Consider the following 19,755-nt stretch of genomic DNA (forward strand, 5'->3'; position numbering starts at 1 on the left):
TGGACCATGTTATGGGCAGGGGTTAAGTCAGCTTTTAGGCTGGAGAATCCCTTTAATAAATGTGGTATAAAGCATATCCACCATGTAACAGTAAACCTGCCCCTCTTTGTGTCCATTATGTTCGGAGCTGTGCCAATAGTAGTGCTTAGGACTAGTGTTGAGCAAACTTGTGTTTTGGCGTTTGGCGTCTAAAGTTCGGGTTATCGAAGAATCGCGTTATGGATTCTAAATTCCGTTATGGTCCGTGGTAGCGGAATCCATAACGCGATTCTTCGATAACCCGAACTTTAGACGCCGAACTTAAAACACAAGTTCGCTCAACACTACTTAGGACATTTACCTTGGTACCCCAATTTCATCCTGAGTTGAATGGAGTCTTCAAAGCCCTACAGAACCCAGCATCCCAACTCCGTGATGTGTGCATAGGGGCATCTAGGATCCATGAGCGTTTATTTTAGAGAAAAAAATTATTATTAAAGAAAATGACATATGACATAAAAAAAATGATGCCACCAAACAGCGGTCTAAGGAATGTAATACTGCACTGTTAACCATTAAATGTCCAGGTGAAGAGCTGATGTGAAGAGCAGCAGGCTCTCCCAGGGATAATCAGTGAGTGATTGCTGGCCAGGAGGGGGAAGGGAGGCAGCAGCAGCTCCTGCAGGCCGTGCATTGTGGTGTCCAATCCCAGACCTGTGCCAGCACAACAGGAAAGAGCTGATCGCTCCCGCAAGTTCCTGCTGCTCTGAGTCACCTCTCCGGTGATCGCTGGGAGGGGACACAATGAGGAAATTGTCATCGGTGAGGACCTGGGGAAGGTGAGCGAGCACCGATCTCTGCAACAGGTGGACAAGGCTGGAGAGTGATCCCGGATCTGGAGATCTGCCCTGAGACTGATACTGGAGGAGGAGGAGAAGAAGGAGGAGGAGGAGGAGGAGGAGGACATGTGTTACCTGCTCACCATGTTTGATCCTGAGGAGGGAGGGGAATGGCCATTGTGCTGGGAGCACTAGCAGGGCCCGCTCCAGGCATTACTACCATAAACTTCTCTGCTGGATGCTGGAGGGCTGCCTCTGATATGTAGCTGAGGACACCCTGCAGGAGCTGCCACTTGTGAGGACTACAGAACATGGAGAACCTGGAGAGCAGAGCTGGGCATGAGAGGTTTCTGCCTGATGACACGAGAGCTCACCCTGGCATGGTGGACCATGGGCAGACCATGACGATGGAGAGGAAACTGGTGGAAGGTTACAGGCTTGTGGATGTGTTTCTTACTGGAGGAGCTCCTTGGGGATTTACCTTGAAAGGTGGTAAAGAACATGGAGAACTTCTTATCATTACTAAGGTAAGGGAACATTTGTGGTAACTTTATGTAGAGTTATGGCGTGGAGTAGAAGTTTTACAGTCTGTATGCTGTAGTCTGCTGTGTCGTTCTATACTATAAAAGTGCCAAAACGTAATGGGTCCGTCAAATGGACCATAAGGCTAGGTCTACACGACGATGTGTCACGCGGGCACAACTACAGTGCAGCATGTGTCGCGCGGCATTTTGTCGCACAACAATTTTTATAATGATAGTCTATGGTGTCGCACTGCGACATGCTGCGACGCGACAGTTGCAGAAAAATCCATCTTGAATGGGGTTTTTGCGACTGTCATGTTGCAGTGCGACACCATAGAGTATCATTATAAAAATTGTCGCGCGACAAATGTTGTTGTGTAGACCTAGCCTAATAGTCCATCACATTGTAGTAAATCCTGGAAGGCCTCATTCACATGACAGTATTTTTGGTCCATGTCCATTTTTGCGGGGCCGCATAGCGGACATAAAGATGCAGGCAGCACACGGTGTGCTGTATGTTTCTTTTGCGTGAATTGAAATGAATGGGTGCGCATCCAACACGCAAAAAATGCGGATTGGATGCAGACACAAAATACGCTTGTGTCATGAGCTCTAAGGCTTTCACTTCACAATATTTGCATCTGTTGGAGGTGTATATCAGTAGAAGTTCCGGGAGCATACCTCCGAGGTATGTCGCTGTATAGCTGTGAAGTGTCATATACATCTGCTATTGGCCAGAACATCAAAGAAGGTATTTTTTTGCGCTGTCCACTGTATTGCCGAGCGCGATCTGCTGCACTTTCCTAGACAGTAAAAAACGTATGTCAGCAAGTCTTTTGACCTCTGTCGGGTCAATAGAGGCCAGTTGCTAATTTGACGTATTCACCAGGAACTTTCCTGGCGCGTAGGCCAAACATAGCCTAAGATTGAAGCATGACATCAGTGTGAATAGAGCCTTGTCCATCATACAGGAGGCCATGTATCTATGAAATATTAAACGTATGATCGCCCTGTTTATTACTGAACAGCACGATACCAAACTTCTGAAAGTTACATAGATGTTACTTGTATATCAGGTAGACCTCAGGTAGTCACCTAGTTGCAGAAAATCCATTTGAGATTGCAGTGTAGTTGCGCCCTATCTGTCGCGCGACAAATGTCGTCGTGTAGACCTAGCCTAATCATGCCGAGAGTCTCCTTGCCAGTGTCCTGCACCTTCTATATCCTGAGTAGTGTATAGCACATGGAGGACAGGGTTACACAGGACACACATATATATATATAACCACACATGCACCAAGGAGAGCTGTTATGTCAGGCATACCACAGGCTCCTGGGTCCTGACCACATCATATCTCCAGAAGAGTGGACTCAAGTACTGACAATTTGTTGCTTCCAAGTTTTAATGTGCTATAACTTTATATCCTCTATAATATGTAAGAATGCACCTCGACTTAAAAAAATGCAGAAAAATACACCCAATATATTGTAATGTAAAGCCGAAATTGAAAATGTTGACTTTTTGAGCTGTAAGTTCTTGATATGTTGCAAGTGATTATGTGAGTGTTGCAGCTGTTGCACTTTGTGCATTTAGGGCACATGACCATTGCGTTCCGCATTTTACAGAATGTCTGGACCATAATTGAACAGTCCTATCCTTGTCTGTAATGCGGGAAAGAATAGGATATGTTTGAGGATGCCACGAAACGGATATACTGATGTGGACAGCACACTGTGTGCTCTCCCCGTAGAACTTAATTGGTCCGCTTCCAAAAAATACGTTTGTGTGCGTGAGCCCTTAACCAGAATATAGACAAGTTTTGACAGGAGAACATCTAGTGCAGTTGAGAACGATGACAGCGCCGCTTCCTGTGTGATCTTCCTTTAAATTTTTAGATACACCGCACATCTGAGACCCATATTTGTACCGTATTTGTATACATACTGTATATTACATGTAGCTGGGGCTGACTTGCTGTTGTGCGATTATTTTACAGCTGTGTTTTGGCGGTAAAAACACATCCAAGTCACAGAAAAGTGGCAAGAGAGTCACTGGAGTGAGACTGGGCCTACATGGTCATCTTGGCCATGGGGGGAGATTTATGAAAACTGGTGTAAAGGTAAGCTGGCCATAGCAACCAATCAGATTCGACTTTTCATTTTTGACAGCTCCTTTGGAAAATGAAAGATGGAATCTGATTGGTCAACTAAGCCAGTTTTACTTTAAACCAGTTTTGATAAATCTCTCCCAAGAATGCTGTGTAGAAGCGGAGCCGTAGAAATGAATGTGGTCGAAACATGACTCCTAAGCTACTGTGGCCCCAGAATCTCAAAAGCGTTCAACCCTGCTTGATTTTTTTCATGGTTGTAGCAAGTTGCGAGCTTCCCCATTCATTTCTGTGGCTACACTGCGTTACAGGGATCCTTGGTCCCACAATGGGTGTCAGACCTACGATCACTGTGCAGCCCCACCTGTGACTTCCAACCAGCGACACGAAAGCCATCAAGTCTAGATTTTTTGTTAGATCACAGTTGCATCGCATGATGATACTATTGACATTCATTAGATCCAATGTCGTACAACTTTCATGTCACCATGTAGCCACAGCAAATAACTTGCCACTTGCTGTTGTTCGGCAGGAGAACAGCCTGCCGTATGCGTACTAACTCTAGCCAATGTGGCTAGTGCTACTTGAGACAGAAAATCTAACAGCGTTGGATTTCTTGTGATTGTTGTGTCGTAGTCGCACTGTGACACCACAAACAACCATTAGACGCAACGTTGTGTGAGTTTCGTGTTGTGTAGCCCCAGCCTAAAAGCCTGTTTTCTCTTAAATTGTTTAATGATGTCTTCCAGTGTCTGATCTGAGGTATTCCCAGACATAATTGTCACTTTCCACCGTTTCCCATCTTTGTCGCTATCTTCCCAAGCTTGTAGAGTCAGAGAGGACTCTCTTCAGGTTTATATTACTTCAAAAGCTTAGTGTAGTCTAACAAGTGACATGTATGACAGGAAATAATTAGAGGGGTGGATAAAACTATCCAGGTGTAATAATACGTTAGAGAGGCCCGCCAGCCCTACACCCTTCCTTAGCTCAGTGTCAATGAACAGACATTGCGTGTTGGTATTATTTTCTTTTTAGGAGGTTCTGTGGCTGATAGGAACTATTGCTGTCGCTTCTGTGTCAGAGGACATGCCTTCTATAGCCCTAGCTGTCAAGGGCCTGTTATGATAGTGGTTATGTCATGGTCACTGCTCAACATCCATTTGTCTAACAGGGTAGACTTCTGATGAGTCACACACCACCTAAGCTCATCTTATACAACATGGACATCAGATAAGTGTTGCTCAGCAGACAGCTATTCCCCATCCCCCAACTCCACCATAAAGATGCCTCTGGTGCCGCATGTCTCAAGACAAACAATAGGATTCAGTGGGCTGAAATCTGTCTATTCAGGGCTGGACTGGCCATAGATCCTACAGTGAAATTTCCTGGTGGGCCGTTTTCCAGAGGACCACCTGAGCCCTCCTCATGGCCACTTTCCAGGGACATAACATCCAGATGCCCTCAGCATTAAATAATGCCAGGAGCATCAGGTACTTATAAACGTGGTTGGCAGCCAGGTACCCTGCTGAATTCAACTGTATTACTGTCCTTACTATGGTGATAGGGCAGTATTTTATGCTGCACTATGGTATTTTGTGCTGCACTACGATATTGCTGGTCCCACCACCTTCTGTTGTCCCTGCCTACTTGTGTTGTCCAGCTTTATGTCAATTTGGACTCGCCTACAACATTGGGCCACTTTTAGGTTTTTTTTCAAGGCCACTTTAAGTTCTCAGTCCTCCCCTGTGTCCAATACCTGAATTTGGCCCTAATTATTCCTAACAATGGCCTGCATCTTACCGTAGGCATTCAGTTGGCAACGGGATCCCTTTGACCCAGGTTCAGATACTTTGTTTTACAAAAAATTATTCTCGGGAATAATAAGTCATCGATATCTGATAGGTGGGGGTTCAGGATATTGATAGACTATTCAAAGAATAGGCCTTCAAAATCAGATTGTTAGGGTCTGACTCTCAGCACCCCTGGCAATCAACTGTTTGAAGGGGCTGCGCATCCGCTGCATCCTGTTCATTGTTTACATTGGACTGTCTACTGGCACATTGTCTAGAAGTGGTGCTGGATATTGCAGCTTTGTCCCACTTCAGTGAACAGGACGAAGCTGTAATACCCTGCACCGCCACTGCTAAGTACTCGGGTAGATGGACTGCGGTAAACAATGAACAGACCGCTGAGCTTGCCCAAGGGCCATGGCCTTATTGAACATCTGATAGATGGTCGTGCCAAGGGTCAGATCACCACCAATCTGATATTGATGGCCTATCCTGAACCTGGAAAACCCCTTGAACATAATCTTGTAAAACAACTGTCATTGTAAATGTGTGACATAGTGGCTGTCTTCTGCTACATCATGGCATGCAGCACTGACAATATAGCTTTTATTTTTTTCCTGTTTAGGGTCCATTCACACGTCCGTAGAATGGGTCCGCATCTGTTCCGCAAATTACGGAACGGGTGCGGACCAATTAATTCTCTATGGGTCAGGAATGGATGCGGACAGCACACAGTGTTCATTTCCAGAGAGCGCCCCCGATCTTCCGTTCCGAAGCTCTGGAACAAAATAAAACATGTCCTATTCTTGTTCGTTCTATGGGGGTGCCGGCTGGGTGTATTGCGGATCCGCAATACACTACGAACGTGTGAATGGACCCTTAGGAAATGAATGGCCAAGCCACCACCACATTAACTTATGTAGTGATGTGCTGTTGCAAAGGAGTGGACTCAACAGCAGAATAACCCCAAGTGTCCAAGTCATCAGTCTTACCATATCCTTACTTTTCCGGACAAATGTTGGTTTGAAGTTCTCCTTTGATCGTGAAGTTCATTGCTGACTGCAGTGTTGCTTTACATTCAGGATAGATTCCAATAGCCCAAAAACTTGCTACTGACAAATGTATATATATATTATTTTTTTTCTGGTGATAAGTTTGACAGTTGTAATAAAAAAATAGAGATGGCTACTTGGTTGGTGGTCGGACTGTATCTCTAAAGGTAGTGATTTGTAAAGTGGCAGGACTATGTTCTCATCACGGGCATCTAAGCCCCTTTTGATGCACCCCGTAATATTATTAGGCTTGGCAGCAGCTGTCTGACACTGGTTGCTACAGTTAGGTTTGCTGTTCACTAAAATTCCTAAGGCCTTTTCCACGTCTTTTTGACAGCATCTGCAACAGAGGCCACAAACGGAGCCTCCAACGCAGATGTGAACAAGTGTGGGCCTACGTATTATGTATTTGAAATACTGTGACTTTCCTACTCCTCCTCGGGTAAAAATACTCCTCAAAAATGGTAAGAGGAGTATTTTTACTCTTCTGGAAAAAATAAAGTGTGACCTCTGATTGGGAGTCTTAAGTTTATGGTGAGCCCACACATACTTTAGCCTTCAGCCTAGAACGTATTTGGCCTACAGCTATTCCTTCTGACCCCCTTTCCAATAAACATGCTTGTTTATCTCAGTAGGGTTTGTTCCAGTGATTTGCATTCTGGGAAGTGTAGTTTTTGTAGTAGGCTCTGTGTTTTTATTCTGATCCGATCACATTATAGTAACTCTGCTATTAGCGGGTTGTTCCAATACAATACCATATGTTCTATCCACAGGAAAGGGGATAAATGTCTGATTGTTGGGGGGCGGGGGGGGGGGGGGGTCTGACTACTGAGACAATGTGCCAATTTCTAGAATGCTCAACTGTATGCGACTGGCAGAGATAGCAGACTACAACACTTGGCTATCTCTGGCACACCCATAGGAGTTGAATGGAGCAGCAGCGAGCATGTGCGTCCACTGCTTTATTCTAATGGGTAAAAGCAGGCACCCATTCTAGTGATCGGCAGGTTGCCCCAGTGGTCAAACCCCCCCAACAGTCAGATAAATTGTTGTAATGGGACAACCCATTTAAGAATATGTCTGTCTACAAGTTTGTTGACTGTTTCCGTTAGCAACCTGCAAGCTTGTGTAAATCTATATATAAACTATTTTTGTAGCAGCTTAAATACTTTTTCACTGCATTTTGTGTGAAGAAGCATGTTTTCATTAGTTTGATCCCACAGAGTTTTGCCATTTTTAGCATTTTTGGCAAGCTCCGTCTGCAGTGAAAACCTCAAACTAGTGTATTTTAGAGTTGTGCCCATATTACTGGGTCATGCGTATATTGCTAACTAAACTTTGTGGGTCTGCGGTTTACATGTAGAAATAGGGAAGGCATGTTTATTTTACAACCACGAGACAAGCCGATAAAGCAGTGCGACTGTCTATTCACTGTGCTTAGGTATGTGAGGGTTTGTCTTTGGCTCCTCAGCCTTAAATTCTGAAAAGGATCCTTTCACGTACGTTGTTGTCAATGCTGCCGTAACGGAGAATCTGTGGAAAACTACCAGGCACTTTGCTTTATTGTTCTTGTGTTGTTGCTGGGAAACTCTAGGATAAAGTACTGGAGCGCGCCTGTCGTGAATCCTAATTGTGCTAGTAAGATCACTGAATCTCTCATTGAAAACTTTTACGTTTCATCTATGGTACCCTATAGCCTGTACATTTTATCACTTCAATCAGTATCCTATATTAGCATGTGATATTCTGCATAATCAATTTATGAAATTAATAATGGATAATAAAGTAAGCAATAGGGCAGTGGGCACCTTGCAGTTGACACTAAGGCCTTGCGCCAGTTTTACACAAGCATGTTCAGTCCAGGAAACAACATGGTTTATGTGATGGCTTTGTTTCCCAGACCGAACACTGCTCTTCTGGCTGGACCTCTTAAAAGATGACGATGCTGTGAGTCCCTGCCTGGCTGTGGCTCTACTGTACTGACCAAAACCATGAGTACAGTAGACTCCTGGTCAAACAGGAACTCGCAGCATCATAAGTCATTATGATGCTGTGAGTGCAGGTAGAGGAGCCTTGTTTGGTCCGGGAAATGTACCCATCACATGGAGAGTGCTTCTTGGGCTGAACGCACATGTGTGAAATTGGCCTTATTTGTTAGTGGATTTTGTACATGTGCTGCCCATGTTCTCTGTGGACAGTACAGACATCCATTGAATTCCAGTGGTTTATTGAGATGTCTGTTTTTTTTTTGTAGACAGAAGGATGCACTTCTTTGGTCAATTTACTGGACCTAACATGGGCACTAAAATCGGTATGTCCATAAAAACCATGGACAGCACACTGATGCCATATCTGCTTGGTCTGTTTTTCACGGGCCATTACTAGGAAATGCTCTTTTTGGCTTAGAAGTTCACGTGAAAAATGGACAACACCCTGCTTATCACTGTTTATAGTATAAGTAAAGCCTCATGCAGACGTCCGTGGAACACGGTCTGTGACATACCGAACTGGCATTGCAGGAGTGCACGGCGTCATAGCAACCAATGACGCTGTGCACTTCTGCAATACCAGTCTGGTATCTCACGGACCGTGTTCCACGGACGTCTGCATGAGGCTTAACAGGGGAGAACATAGATAATCTCTCCTATCACATCTAGAACACCCTGCCTATCAGGAGAAGTGAGAACTGATTATCTGTCACCAATAGAGCATTCTGCTTCTCACTGTTTGTAGTATGAGGACAGGAGAGAACACAGGAGAGGTGAGGACTGATTATCTATCATCAGTAGCATACCCTCCTCATTACTGTTTATAGTATAAGGACAAGAGAGGACATAGGAGAAGTGAGAACTGATTATCTGTCACCTCTAGAACACCCTGCTTATCACTGTTTATAGTATAAGGACAGGAGAGGTAAGAACTGATTTTCAGCACTAGAACACTCTACTTAAGGGCCCGTGCACACGGCCGTTGTCCGGCCTTATTGCGGCCCGCATACAGCGGGTCTGCAATACACGGGCACTGGCCGCGTGCACCCCGCATCACGGATGCAAATCCATTCACTTGAGAAAAAATGTTGCTTGCAGTGGTTTTTGTCTGGCTGACTTTTATAGCCAATGGGGTCCGGCAGGCAGCAGTATCCAGCAATGACGGATCTGGAGAACTCTGGCGAAACAGCCTTCCAGAGAACTCTGCTGCAAATGTGAAACTAGCCTGTATTAGACCAGCAGATGAGACTGTCATTTGTCGGGAAGAAAGGGTCCTTTCTGACAATCGCCTGCTCGTCAGTGGAGGAGGCTGTTATTACATGCAGCAATCTCCTCCACAGTATTTGGAGGAGCGATCAGTAATGCCATCGCTTGTCCCCATACAGAATAATTATTCGCCAGCAGCAGACCATGATTAGACGGCACAATCTACCACCGGCTAACGATTATTTTGTAGTCCGCTTAAAAATTGCGATTGCCTGTTCTTTGGGTAATCGGCGGTACTTTTACACAGCATGATCATCGCCCACGTGTGTTCCTACGATCCTAGCATTCTAATGCAGCGCTGAGTTCTTCGTCAGGGAGCTGGGAAGGTTGCCTTTCACCTTTAGATCACATGAGCTCTTAGCTGAGCGGCCTGTGTATATTTTATGTTTGCCCTTTGTGGAGGGTTTTGTGTGTCAGGCTGCAGATAAAGCACACACTTGTGTTTGAACGTTCAGATACTCGATACTTTCTGCAGCCGAGTCCTCAAAGCTTTTCTTTATACATAAGATATATTTACTTGTTTTTCTTTAAGAAATGTGAGATTTAGTACAGGAATGTTAAATAGCTGCTTCATTTTCCCATGAGCTCCGCTGTACCAGTAGGCACTGGGTATGGGATCTTTAGTATTCCATTTTTTTCCCTGAAGGTTAAAAGGTTTTCTCTGCACGTACAACACGCTGTTGGAGTCTGTTCCTCTGTGAATTTATTTACACAGGTTAGATGACAGCCTCTGCTAACAATGGACTGTTTCATGCTGATTAAAAGGGATGTCTCACAAAGACAGTTCCTTAAAAAATATGTTATGTATTGTGAGTACTATTTTTGATCTGTTTATAAATATTATAGAAATTCAGTGTTACAAAAAAATAATAATTTGTCGACCCAGTTATAGGCTATTTGCTGTGGATTTGGGTGCGGCCACACTGTTTAGGGTAGGCTCTCGCACAGTTTTTTTAGAGGAGGTTTTGAGGCAGCTTTTCCTTACAGGTTTTTCAGCCAGAGACAGAAATGGGTCCAACAAGAATCTTTCATCCTATAAGACCCACTTTTTTACCCCCAAAAGTGGAGGAAAAGTGTCAGTGCAGCTTATAGAACGAATACTAATGGGAGCGCTCATTAGTACAGTAGGACCAGGGAGTGGTGAATACATCACTTCTTGTGCTGGCTCTCTACTCACCGATCCATGGTCTTCATCTGCCATAACGGCACGCTGTGACCTGTGCACAGTGCGAGGACGTAGGCACGCTCTGTGACCTCACGGTGTGCAACGTCGGGTCACAGCACAGCAGGAAGAGCGTTGCATCTTAGGAGCGGCGGTGGCGGCAGCAATGTCTGGACCAGGAGAGGTGAGTTGATTTATTTTTTATTTGTCTGATCTGAGGTTTTATTAACATTGAGGGTCTGAGCTGAGGTCTGATTTAATATTGGGGAGCTGATCCAAGGTCTGATGATTTTTTTTCTTAAGTGTGTCTTATAGGGCAAAATACGGTCTGTCCTTCCTTTTATATTTCTGATTCCTCCCAAAACTACTGATGGCTTTGGCTGAAAAACCTGAAGAAAAATCTGACTCAAAACCTCCTCCAGAACACTCCGTGTGAACCTACTCTAAGTCAGTCTGCATTAACTGCAGTGCAGCTATAAACAATGCAAACCAACTAAATAGTTTGATCTTCATAAGTTCAAATAGAGCATAATGCGCCTGTACAGCCATGCGGTGCAGTCGCGTCACAGCCGCGTTATGTGGGCGTAGCCTCCTTCTTCATGAAACCTTCAATCATAACTCCTGAACCTGCTGTATGGCCAAACATTTCACCCGAATGTGCTACAACAAAGCCACTTCTGGTGATCCAAGCGCTCATATGGAAAGGGCTTAGGTAAAGTGGTTGTTCTAGTGAGATAACCCTTTTAGGGAGCACAACATTGGAAAACAACCTTGTCAGAGTCCAGTTTCTTCTGTGGATTGCCACTGTGTTTGATTGAGGCATTACCTGGAATTTCCTAATAAAATCCACGCAAATTGCATACCAATACCAGCCAAACCAAGGAAACCCATCTGTACATGGCAGTTTAAGGGTTCTTTCCACTCATCCGTATAGAGCAGAGTACTTGGCTGAATAAAATGCCTAAGACTCATCTAAGGAGGGTTACTGGAGACACAGTGGTATATGGAGACTGTTTTTCAGGCAGTGCTCGATGGGGATAAAGTATGCAAATTAAATCATACCAGCCAAATGTAGACACCAGTTTCGCGGTTCTTGCCCCTCATTAGTACAGGGCAAGGTTCTGGAGCATTGTCTGAAAACTACGGTAAGTCTCCATACACCACTGTTTCCCTTTTATTGAGAAACATTTCCTCCTCGAGCCACATCTGAGGCATCTAATCCGGCTAACCAGTACCCTGTCTTGTACTGATGAGCAGCAGGATCCCCAAAACAGCTACACTTGCCCCTCCTAGGTCTGTGTATTGCATGATCCATTATACTGTAATAAAAAATGTATTCTATCGGTATTTTGGGGAAGTGACTTTTTTGTGTGTTTGCACTAAGGATGGCATGGGTAAATTGTTACAATGGCTAGACTATATTTTGTGGTAATTTTTCATTGAGTTATTAGAGGGGCCGTTCAAGAATTTGATATTAATGACCCATCCTCGGAATAAGTCTTATCAGATCGGTGAGGGTCTGACTCCCCGCACCCCCGCTGCTCAGCTGTTTGAAGAGGCTGCTACTCTTGCAGGAGCTCCTTGAGCGCTGTGGTTTCTTCACAGCTTAGCCAGCACAGTGCCATCAATTGTATAGCGGCTGTGCCTAGGGTTGGGCGATATCAAAAATATTCCCACCATAACAATATTAAGAAATTTATCACGATAACGATATATATCGCGATAAATGCCCATTTAGTTAAAAAAAACACAACAACCTCAAAACATGTACTCGTGTTTCCTTGTTGCCCCCATACATTATAATGTCTCCTTGATGCCCCCATGCAGTAATATCTCTTAGTTGCCCACCAAAAACGGGGTCACCGTTCCCCCAAATCTGATGGAGCGGCCTGCTCCATTCATTATCTATGGGAGTGTTGGAGATAGCAGCGATAAGCCATCTTCACCGCTCCCACAAAAAATGGGACATCCTAGCGGAAAACCCTGATAAGTGGGTTGTTCAGAGTGTGCCCATCATAGGTGCACATTGTCAGGATGGGCACCTTGGCATCATAAAGATGTCTTTCAGTCAAATAAGACATTGGGGGTCATTTACTAAAGACTGGTGCTTCCCATATGGGTCTTAAGTCCCTACAAATAAACAGATTTCCAGCACGAAGGAGATACAATCTTGCACACGGTGCAGTGAAAAAGGTCCCTCCATGTCCCTGGTCAGACCGACATGTTTCGAGCCAGCCGCCTCTTAGTCATGATTGTATGGGTCTGGACACACATATGGGATCCCACCTCCAATCAGGGGGAAGACTGGGAAGAGGGAAGGGGGGGATGGGAAACTGTGTGCAGGTGACCGGAGGCCGGGTCGCAGATGGAAATCAAGCCCAGGCAGCAGCCTGCTCTCAACATAGTAAAATATACAAAGTGAAAAGACCCAACATAAATAAATACAAAAAAAGATTTTTTAAATATAAGTTTTTTTCATATATAATAATTGTTCCAGATATCTGCGCGTTCATATGAATGACGGTCATAAATGAGACCTAAACATAAGAGAAAAATAAATAACGTGCAATCTGCATGAGACCCTAGATAGTCCCAGTTATAAAAACGCAGCAAGGGGAATAACATTATCTATTGTTTAGTAGAAAAAAAACCTTTGTATACAAATCGGCAAGATGTTAAAAGAGAAAAGTTGTCTCCTTTCTTTCTTTTTCTCTTTCTCTCTCTTTTATATATGGCATATAGGAAATGTAAACAAATAATTAAATCAGAATAAGCCTAGTAAAGATGCATTAACTCCTTCCTTTTTCTTTTTTTTTTTTTTTTTTTTTAGCCTATGGGGACTTCTAGTATTCAAACGAAAAATCCAAAAGGCCTCTCTCAGGAGTATTTTCTTTTTAATATTGCCTCCTCTGATGGGTATAGCAACCTTCTCAAAGGCAAATGCGTTCAGATAGTCAGTCTTAGGCTACTTTCACACTGGCGTTTCTGGGTCCGCTTGTGTGATCCGTTTCAAGGCTCTCACAAGCGGCCTAAAACGGATCAGTTTACCCCCAATGCATTCTGAATGGATGCGGATCTGCTCAGAATGCATCAGTTTGCCTCCGTTCAGTCTCCATTCCGCTCTGGAGGCGAACACCAAAACGCTGATCCGTCCTGACACAATATGGTGCAATTGAAAACTGATCCGCCTCCCATTGACTTACAGTGTAAGTCAAAACTGATCCGTTTGCATTATCATGAACAATTTTTTATTTATTTATTTATTTATTTTTGTTCATGGTAATGCAAACGGATCCATTGTAAACAGATACAAGCGTTTGCATTATAGGTGCGGATCCATCTGTGCAGATACCAGACGGATCCGCACCTTACTCAGTTGTGAAAGTAGCCTTACGGTCATGGCACCGCCTGCGTCCTCCAAATCTACTCCTTGCTCACAGTTAGATTGCTGTAATCTCGTGATGCGAGAGCTTGCGCATTCGCAGTGCCAGTATAGTGTTCCTTCCCTGTGCTGGCATCAGCCTCGGGGAAGGAACTGTGCATGCGCGAGCTCGCGGCGATCTAACTGTGAGCAAGGAGGAGATTCTTAGGACGCAGGCGGTGCTGGGCTCCTTCACAGGGGGGCGTGGCTGGGCACCAGGAAGGTTTGTACAGCCCCTTTGGGCTCCTTACAAGACTCATTTACATATCTATAAACTAATTTTTTAAATACAATAAAAGGACACAGCCCTATAGGACAGGTATATTGTGGACATGCTAGCGGCGATCTAGCCGTGCATGTCCGTCCGTATATCTATAGCCTAAAACGAGGTGACAGAATCCCTTTAATATATTTCTGAATTGCAAACTTCTCAGTATGTAGAGAATTTTTAAAAGATATAAGGCCAGATTTATCATTACTCTGACGGCTCACTCCACTTTCACATATGGCTAAAGTCAGATTTATGATCGGCCCTTTAAGACTGTAATAAATGGGGTTTGACGGTAGCAGTTTATCCGTCAGTAAGCAGCTTTAAAAAAGTCGCACGTCTTTACAAAAAAGTTGCATGTTCTTTTAAAAGTCGCATAAGATAAGCCTGGTCCACACTGGATGATTTAGCGTTTTTTTTTTTTTTTTTTTTTTTGCGACTTTTTAAATTGTCACAATAGTAAATCTGTCTAGAGATTAATTTACTTAAGAAAACACGCCCATCTCGGAAAACTGGCGAGCATAGTGCAGAGCCAATAAAAGGCGCAAAGTTTTGCGCAGTTTAAGCGATTGTGCTAAAATTTGTGACTTTTTCACTCCATTATTCTGACTTGAGCGAATGATAAATCTGGCCCATTGTTTTTTTTAACAAATCTACAGGTCCGACATGGGTGACTTCCACATCTAAAAACCACCGATTTAAGCCAGGTGCTACTTGTAGGTGGCCGTGCACTGTTAAAAAACGAAGGAGACAATATATTGCCCAGTGTCTGGGATCTTCTGGGCACTATACGACTGCCTTTCTTGAGGATATCAAACCGAATATGGTCCTCATAAAGTATGGGAAGACATTTTTGGATTGTCCGTTTGATCTCCGCAAATTGACGACTGTAGGTGAGAACTAATATGGGTGCATCATTTGTCCCGTTTGTCATTTGAACCTACAGTTATGTCCGCGGTTTGTAAATTAGACACCTGATAACCCCCAGAGATCAATTTGATGTTATTTGTTTTTTTTTACAGAAAAGTAAATCTACCCTGCTTTTGTTTTTAGCGATATTAAATGCTCTGTTTAGCGATATTAAATGCTCTCTCCCCAAAAAAGGGAGCATTCAGATTCGAACGCAGCATCAGTGCTGCAATTGCATCTTGCTCGAATAAATTGTCCGAAAGGGAATCGCCTTAATGGTGTGCATAGGATGATGACTGGAGGCTTTCAGGATTTCCTGACATTGGTTTACGGAATATAGTAGTTTGAATTACCAAATTATGCACCCCCATAAGTGTAAGGTCCAAAAAGGAAATGGTGTTTCTGGCAAAATGACAGGTAAAATAAATATTGTAAGGATTGTCATTGACGTACCCGACGAGGTCTGGTATGGCAGACACACCACCGCTCCAAATAAGAAGCAGTCATCGATGTATCTGCCATACCAGACCACGTCAGGCACGAATGGATTGTTCCAAGAGAAAATATAGCGCTCCTCCCAATATGCCATCACCAGGTTGGCTAGGGTGGGGGAGTACTTAGCCCCCATGGACACACCTTTGATCTGTAAATGTGTTGTCAAATAAGAAATATGTTTCATGAGGAAATTTGTTACCTCCGACACATAATCCACAAATTCGGTAGTATAATTGGTGTGTCCATGGAGGTAGTACTCCAAAGCCCATATTGCCACCTGGTGTGGAATAGAGGGATATAGAGCAACGACATCCAGCGCAATCCAAGTAAAATCAGAATTCCATTTTTAATTTTTTAAAAACTTAATAGAGCCATATTACCGTCAGTAAAGCCCCTTTAACCATCCATGGTACAGTACATGAACATACACAATGGTTTAGCCTTATTATCAAATATATGTAGCACGTAGAAGGTTATAGAGTAATGTTGGTGGTATGTGGTAACGAGAGGAACTATTATGTAAGCTATGGGATTTTCCTGTGCTTTGTATAGTGGTTGTGTATTCAGATGGACAATTGACTCCAGTATTTTTAGCACAGTATATTGTCCTAATGAGTAAGCTTGGTACCTATTCTCTCTGTTGTGAGCCCATGAACCGTTTGTATGTCAACCTTTTACTGCCTTTCTCTATTGAATTAGACTCTTCTGGTTTCACAGCACTCATGAAAGGTGGAGAGTAGGAGCACAAGGTCTCCCAGATTACTACTCCTCCTTTTCCCAACACTTCATTCAGCAGATGTCAACCTTGCATACAGACGGGGTGACGTCCACCGCTGCAGCCAATGACTGGTCTCCGTGGTGACATGTACCCAAGTAGTACATGACCCAGAAGTGGCATCTGGCAGTAACCTGCGGCACTTCAGCTGTTGTGAAATACAACTCCCAGCATGCTCCATTCACTTCTTGTGTGGTTCCAAGGACAGCCAAGCAAGTGTGCATGTTGGGAGGATAAATGAGGCCTAGTGTTTCTTTCTCTTTGGACCTTGCTTGTCAGTGTCCATCCCACAGTAGGTGCTCAGTATTGTTTGCTCCTTCAGAGGAAATGATTGGTCACTGAATGATTCCGCTCAATAATAGCTGATCATGAGAGATCCCAGCAGTAGGATCTCCATGATTAACTTTATTCTAGGGAAACCTCCTAAACTGGCCATACACATTAGTCTTTTGTCGACCTAACCCATTGAGAACCGCGGGTTCCGCTGACACATCGACACTCTTATATATGTGGGAAGCTCCCGACTCTACCGACAGATGATGATTGGGGAGACAAAGTTTAAGGGAAATTAATATTTTCGCTCAATCTATTTGTTCTCCCAGGAGATAAGCTGCCACCTGAAGTGTCTGACAGCGACTCTCTCCCCTCTCCACATAAATGTTTGGCCGAGTAGAACGTGAATGTGTATGGGGATGATCGTTCAGCTAACAGCTATTGAATGTGTATAGTAAGGCCTGGTTGTTTAAAGGGGTTATCTCATCTTAGACATTGTCTGATAGGTGCGGGTCAGACCTCTGGGACCCGCACCTACAAGAAGAACAGAGCCGAGGAGAGTTGTGGCTGGAGGACCCCAAGTTTCCCGGGGTCCGTCCAACACCAGGCACAGCTTCCCGCCTCCTCCACTGAAGTGAATGGGAGCGCACCGCGCATGCGCGGCCACCACTCCCATTCATTTCTATGGGTCTGACGGAAATAGCCGAGCCAGCGCTCAGCTATTTTCGGCGGCTCCATAGAAATGAATGGTGGGCGGCTGCGCATGCGCAGTGCGCCCTCCTTAACTTTCTCTGCTCCGTTCTCCTTGTAGCTGCGGGTCCCACCTCTGGAGCCTATTGATGACCTATCCTCAATATCAGATCTGCAGGAGGGCTAGTGCAGGCACCCCGGCCAATCAGCTGTGAGGTGGATTCACATCTGCGTTGTGAACTCTAGCACGCTGTTCCGGTCATTGTATCCCGCATTCATGCCGGCTTTCGGACAGACAAAAATGACTATATGCAGCATTTCTTGTCCGGCTGAGAGCCGGCTTATATGTTGGAAAGCGGACGGATCCCATTATAGTAAATGGGAATTCGGCTGTGCACAGTGGTATCCGGCTACACCAGAAGCAGTGAACTCCAGCAGTCTCTTCCTCCACTGGTCCTAACTAAGTGCTCCTTTTACATGTCCATTGAGCTTCCGGTTTTTCTGATCTGTCAGAAGAACAGAAAAATGAAAAAATGAAAATGGATCCACTTTATTTTGAGCATCAGTTTGCATCAGTTGTTGTCCGTACCATCAGTTTGTTATTTTTGAAGGGAGAAAAAAATCTTTTTATTTTTTCTCCTGTAAAAAATAGCTAAAGCTTGACTGAACTGATGGAAACTGATGCTCAAAAATAACCCATTCAAATGAATGGGGACTAAAACAGATCAGATTTTTTAATTTTTCTGTTCTTCTGATGGATCAGAAGAACTGAAGGCTTAAGGCAGATGTGAACTCAGCCTAAAAAAAGGAGCTAGTTGCTGCTTACAGATGGATCTGCCAGGGGAAGTTGGGTTTTCCTGACTAATTTCTCAAGGGAGAACATTTTTAGATATAGAAAGCAATGAATGGGAAAAGATTTGACTCCATAGAGCAACAGATTGCAGTGATAGTGAAAAGACAGGATGTACTTGGCTGAAAGTGATAAATGATGCCATTGTTTTCTTCTGTTTTGATTATTGTGATTAAGAGCATTCCTAGTTTAATCCCTCTTAAAGGGACACAGTCTAGAAATGAATGGGGGAGGCAAAACACATAAAGTAGGCCGGACTGCAACTATGTAGGATTCTGGCAGAGAAAATTTCATATTTCACTGGGGACCAGTTTATGGGACAGGGCTTAGCTTATTTTGGCTAGATTCAGAGGAGACTCACGCTCTGTTGGTGCCTAGGCCTTGATTTCAGAATGCACCTGTCACAAACTCTCCTGTCTCCAGTGGCGCTATCAGCTATCACCAGCTTCAGCGCAGCCGTGCTGGGAGAGATGCACTGCTAAGCCACGCCCCCTTGTGACAAGACAACATCCTTAGCAATAGGATGCAATGCTGTTTTTTTTCCCCTGCGGTTGGCATGTGCTGGAGGAGATTAGCAGTGGATGTGCTAGTGTCTCTGACTAAAGGAGTGTCAAGTCATGGACCTATCAGGTTCTGATCCTGGAACTCGCTGCTCTGTTTAAACTCCTTTCTGGGCATTCACCAGTGCGGACTCACTAGCCATGTTCCTGGTTCCTGTGCTTATTGGATTGCTTGTTCCTTTGACCCTGAATTGTTTTCTGACCACTTTCTGTCTCTCGCTTGGTACTGCATAGCCTGTTTGGTTCTAACCCATTTATATACAACCTTGTTTTAGTGTAGTTTTGTCTATTGGTGTATGTCTGTCTCTGCACCTAAGTAGCACAGGGGCTGTCGACTAGTTGCGGTCTTGCTAACTAGGGCTTGTACTGCAAGTAGGTAGGGAAAACAGACTGGTTTGTAGGTCAGGGCTCACAGTCCGTGTCTGTCCCTATCTACAAGTGTTACAGCACCCCACCACCCTCAGCCCCTAAAGGTTTAACATGATAGTTGATGGATGAACAAGAATTAGTACCTTTCCCCATCAACCCCTTATGTTCCTTTTTATGCAATGCAGCTCTGATTGGTAACAAATGACAAAACATATTTTTTTATTTATACATTGTGTCCCTTCAACGATGCCCTAAGCAGCCACCAATACTGCCTACCCCACATCCTAATTCTAGACCTCGCAGTGGGTAAAAGGTTTATCAGAGCTGATTAACTCAACAGTTGCGAGACAGCATAATACCACCAAGGTCCCACACATTTTAGTTAAAAAAAAAAAAGGAAAAAAAGAATGCATCAAAACTTGTGACTTTTGTACCCC

General features: G+C 44.2%; 1 protein-coding gene across 2 annotated transcripts in view; it reads left to right on the forward strand.

Moving 5' to 3' along the window:
• The first annotated feature begins 691 nt into the window (after positions 1–691).
• Positions 692–19,755, forward strand: part of SHROOM2 (shroom family member 2) — a 181,228-nt gene continuing 162,164 nt past the window's right edge. The window contains exon 1 of one of the 2 annotated variants that reach the window (XM_044284564.1): positions 692–1,345. In XM_044284564.1, the coding sequence (XP_044140499.1) occupies positions 1,130–1,345 (216 nt within the window). In that variant the 5' untranslated portion in view covers positions 692–1,129. The remainder of the gene's footprint in view (positions 1,346–19,755) is intronic. The other variant, XM_044284563.1, reaches the window with a different exon arrangement.

Source organism: Bufo gargarizans, chromosome 3 (genome assembly GCF_014858855.1).
Source record: "Bufo gargarizans isolate SCDJY-AF-19 chromosome 3, ASM1485885v1, whole genome shotgun sequence".
In the NCBI taxonomy this organism is placed as follows: Eukaryota; Metazoa; Chordata; class Amphibia; order Anura; family Bufonidae; genus Bufo; species Bufo gargarizans.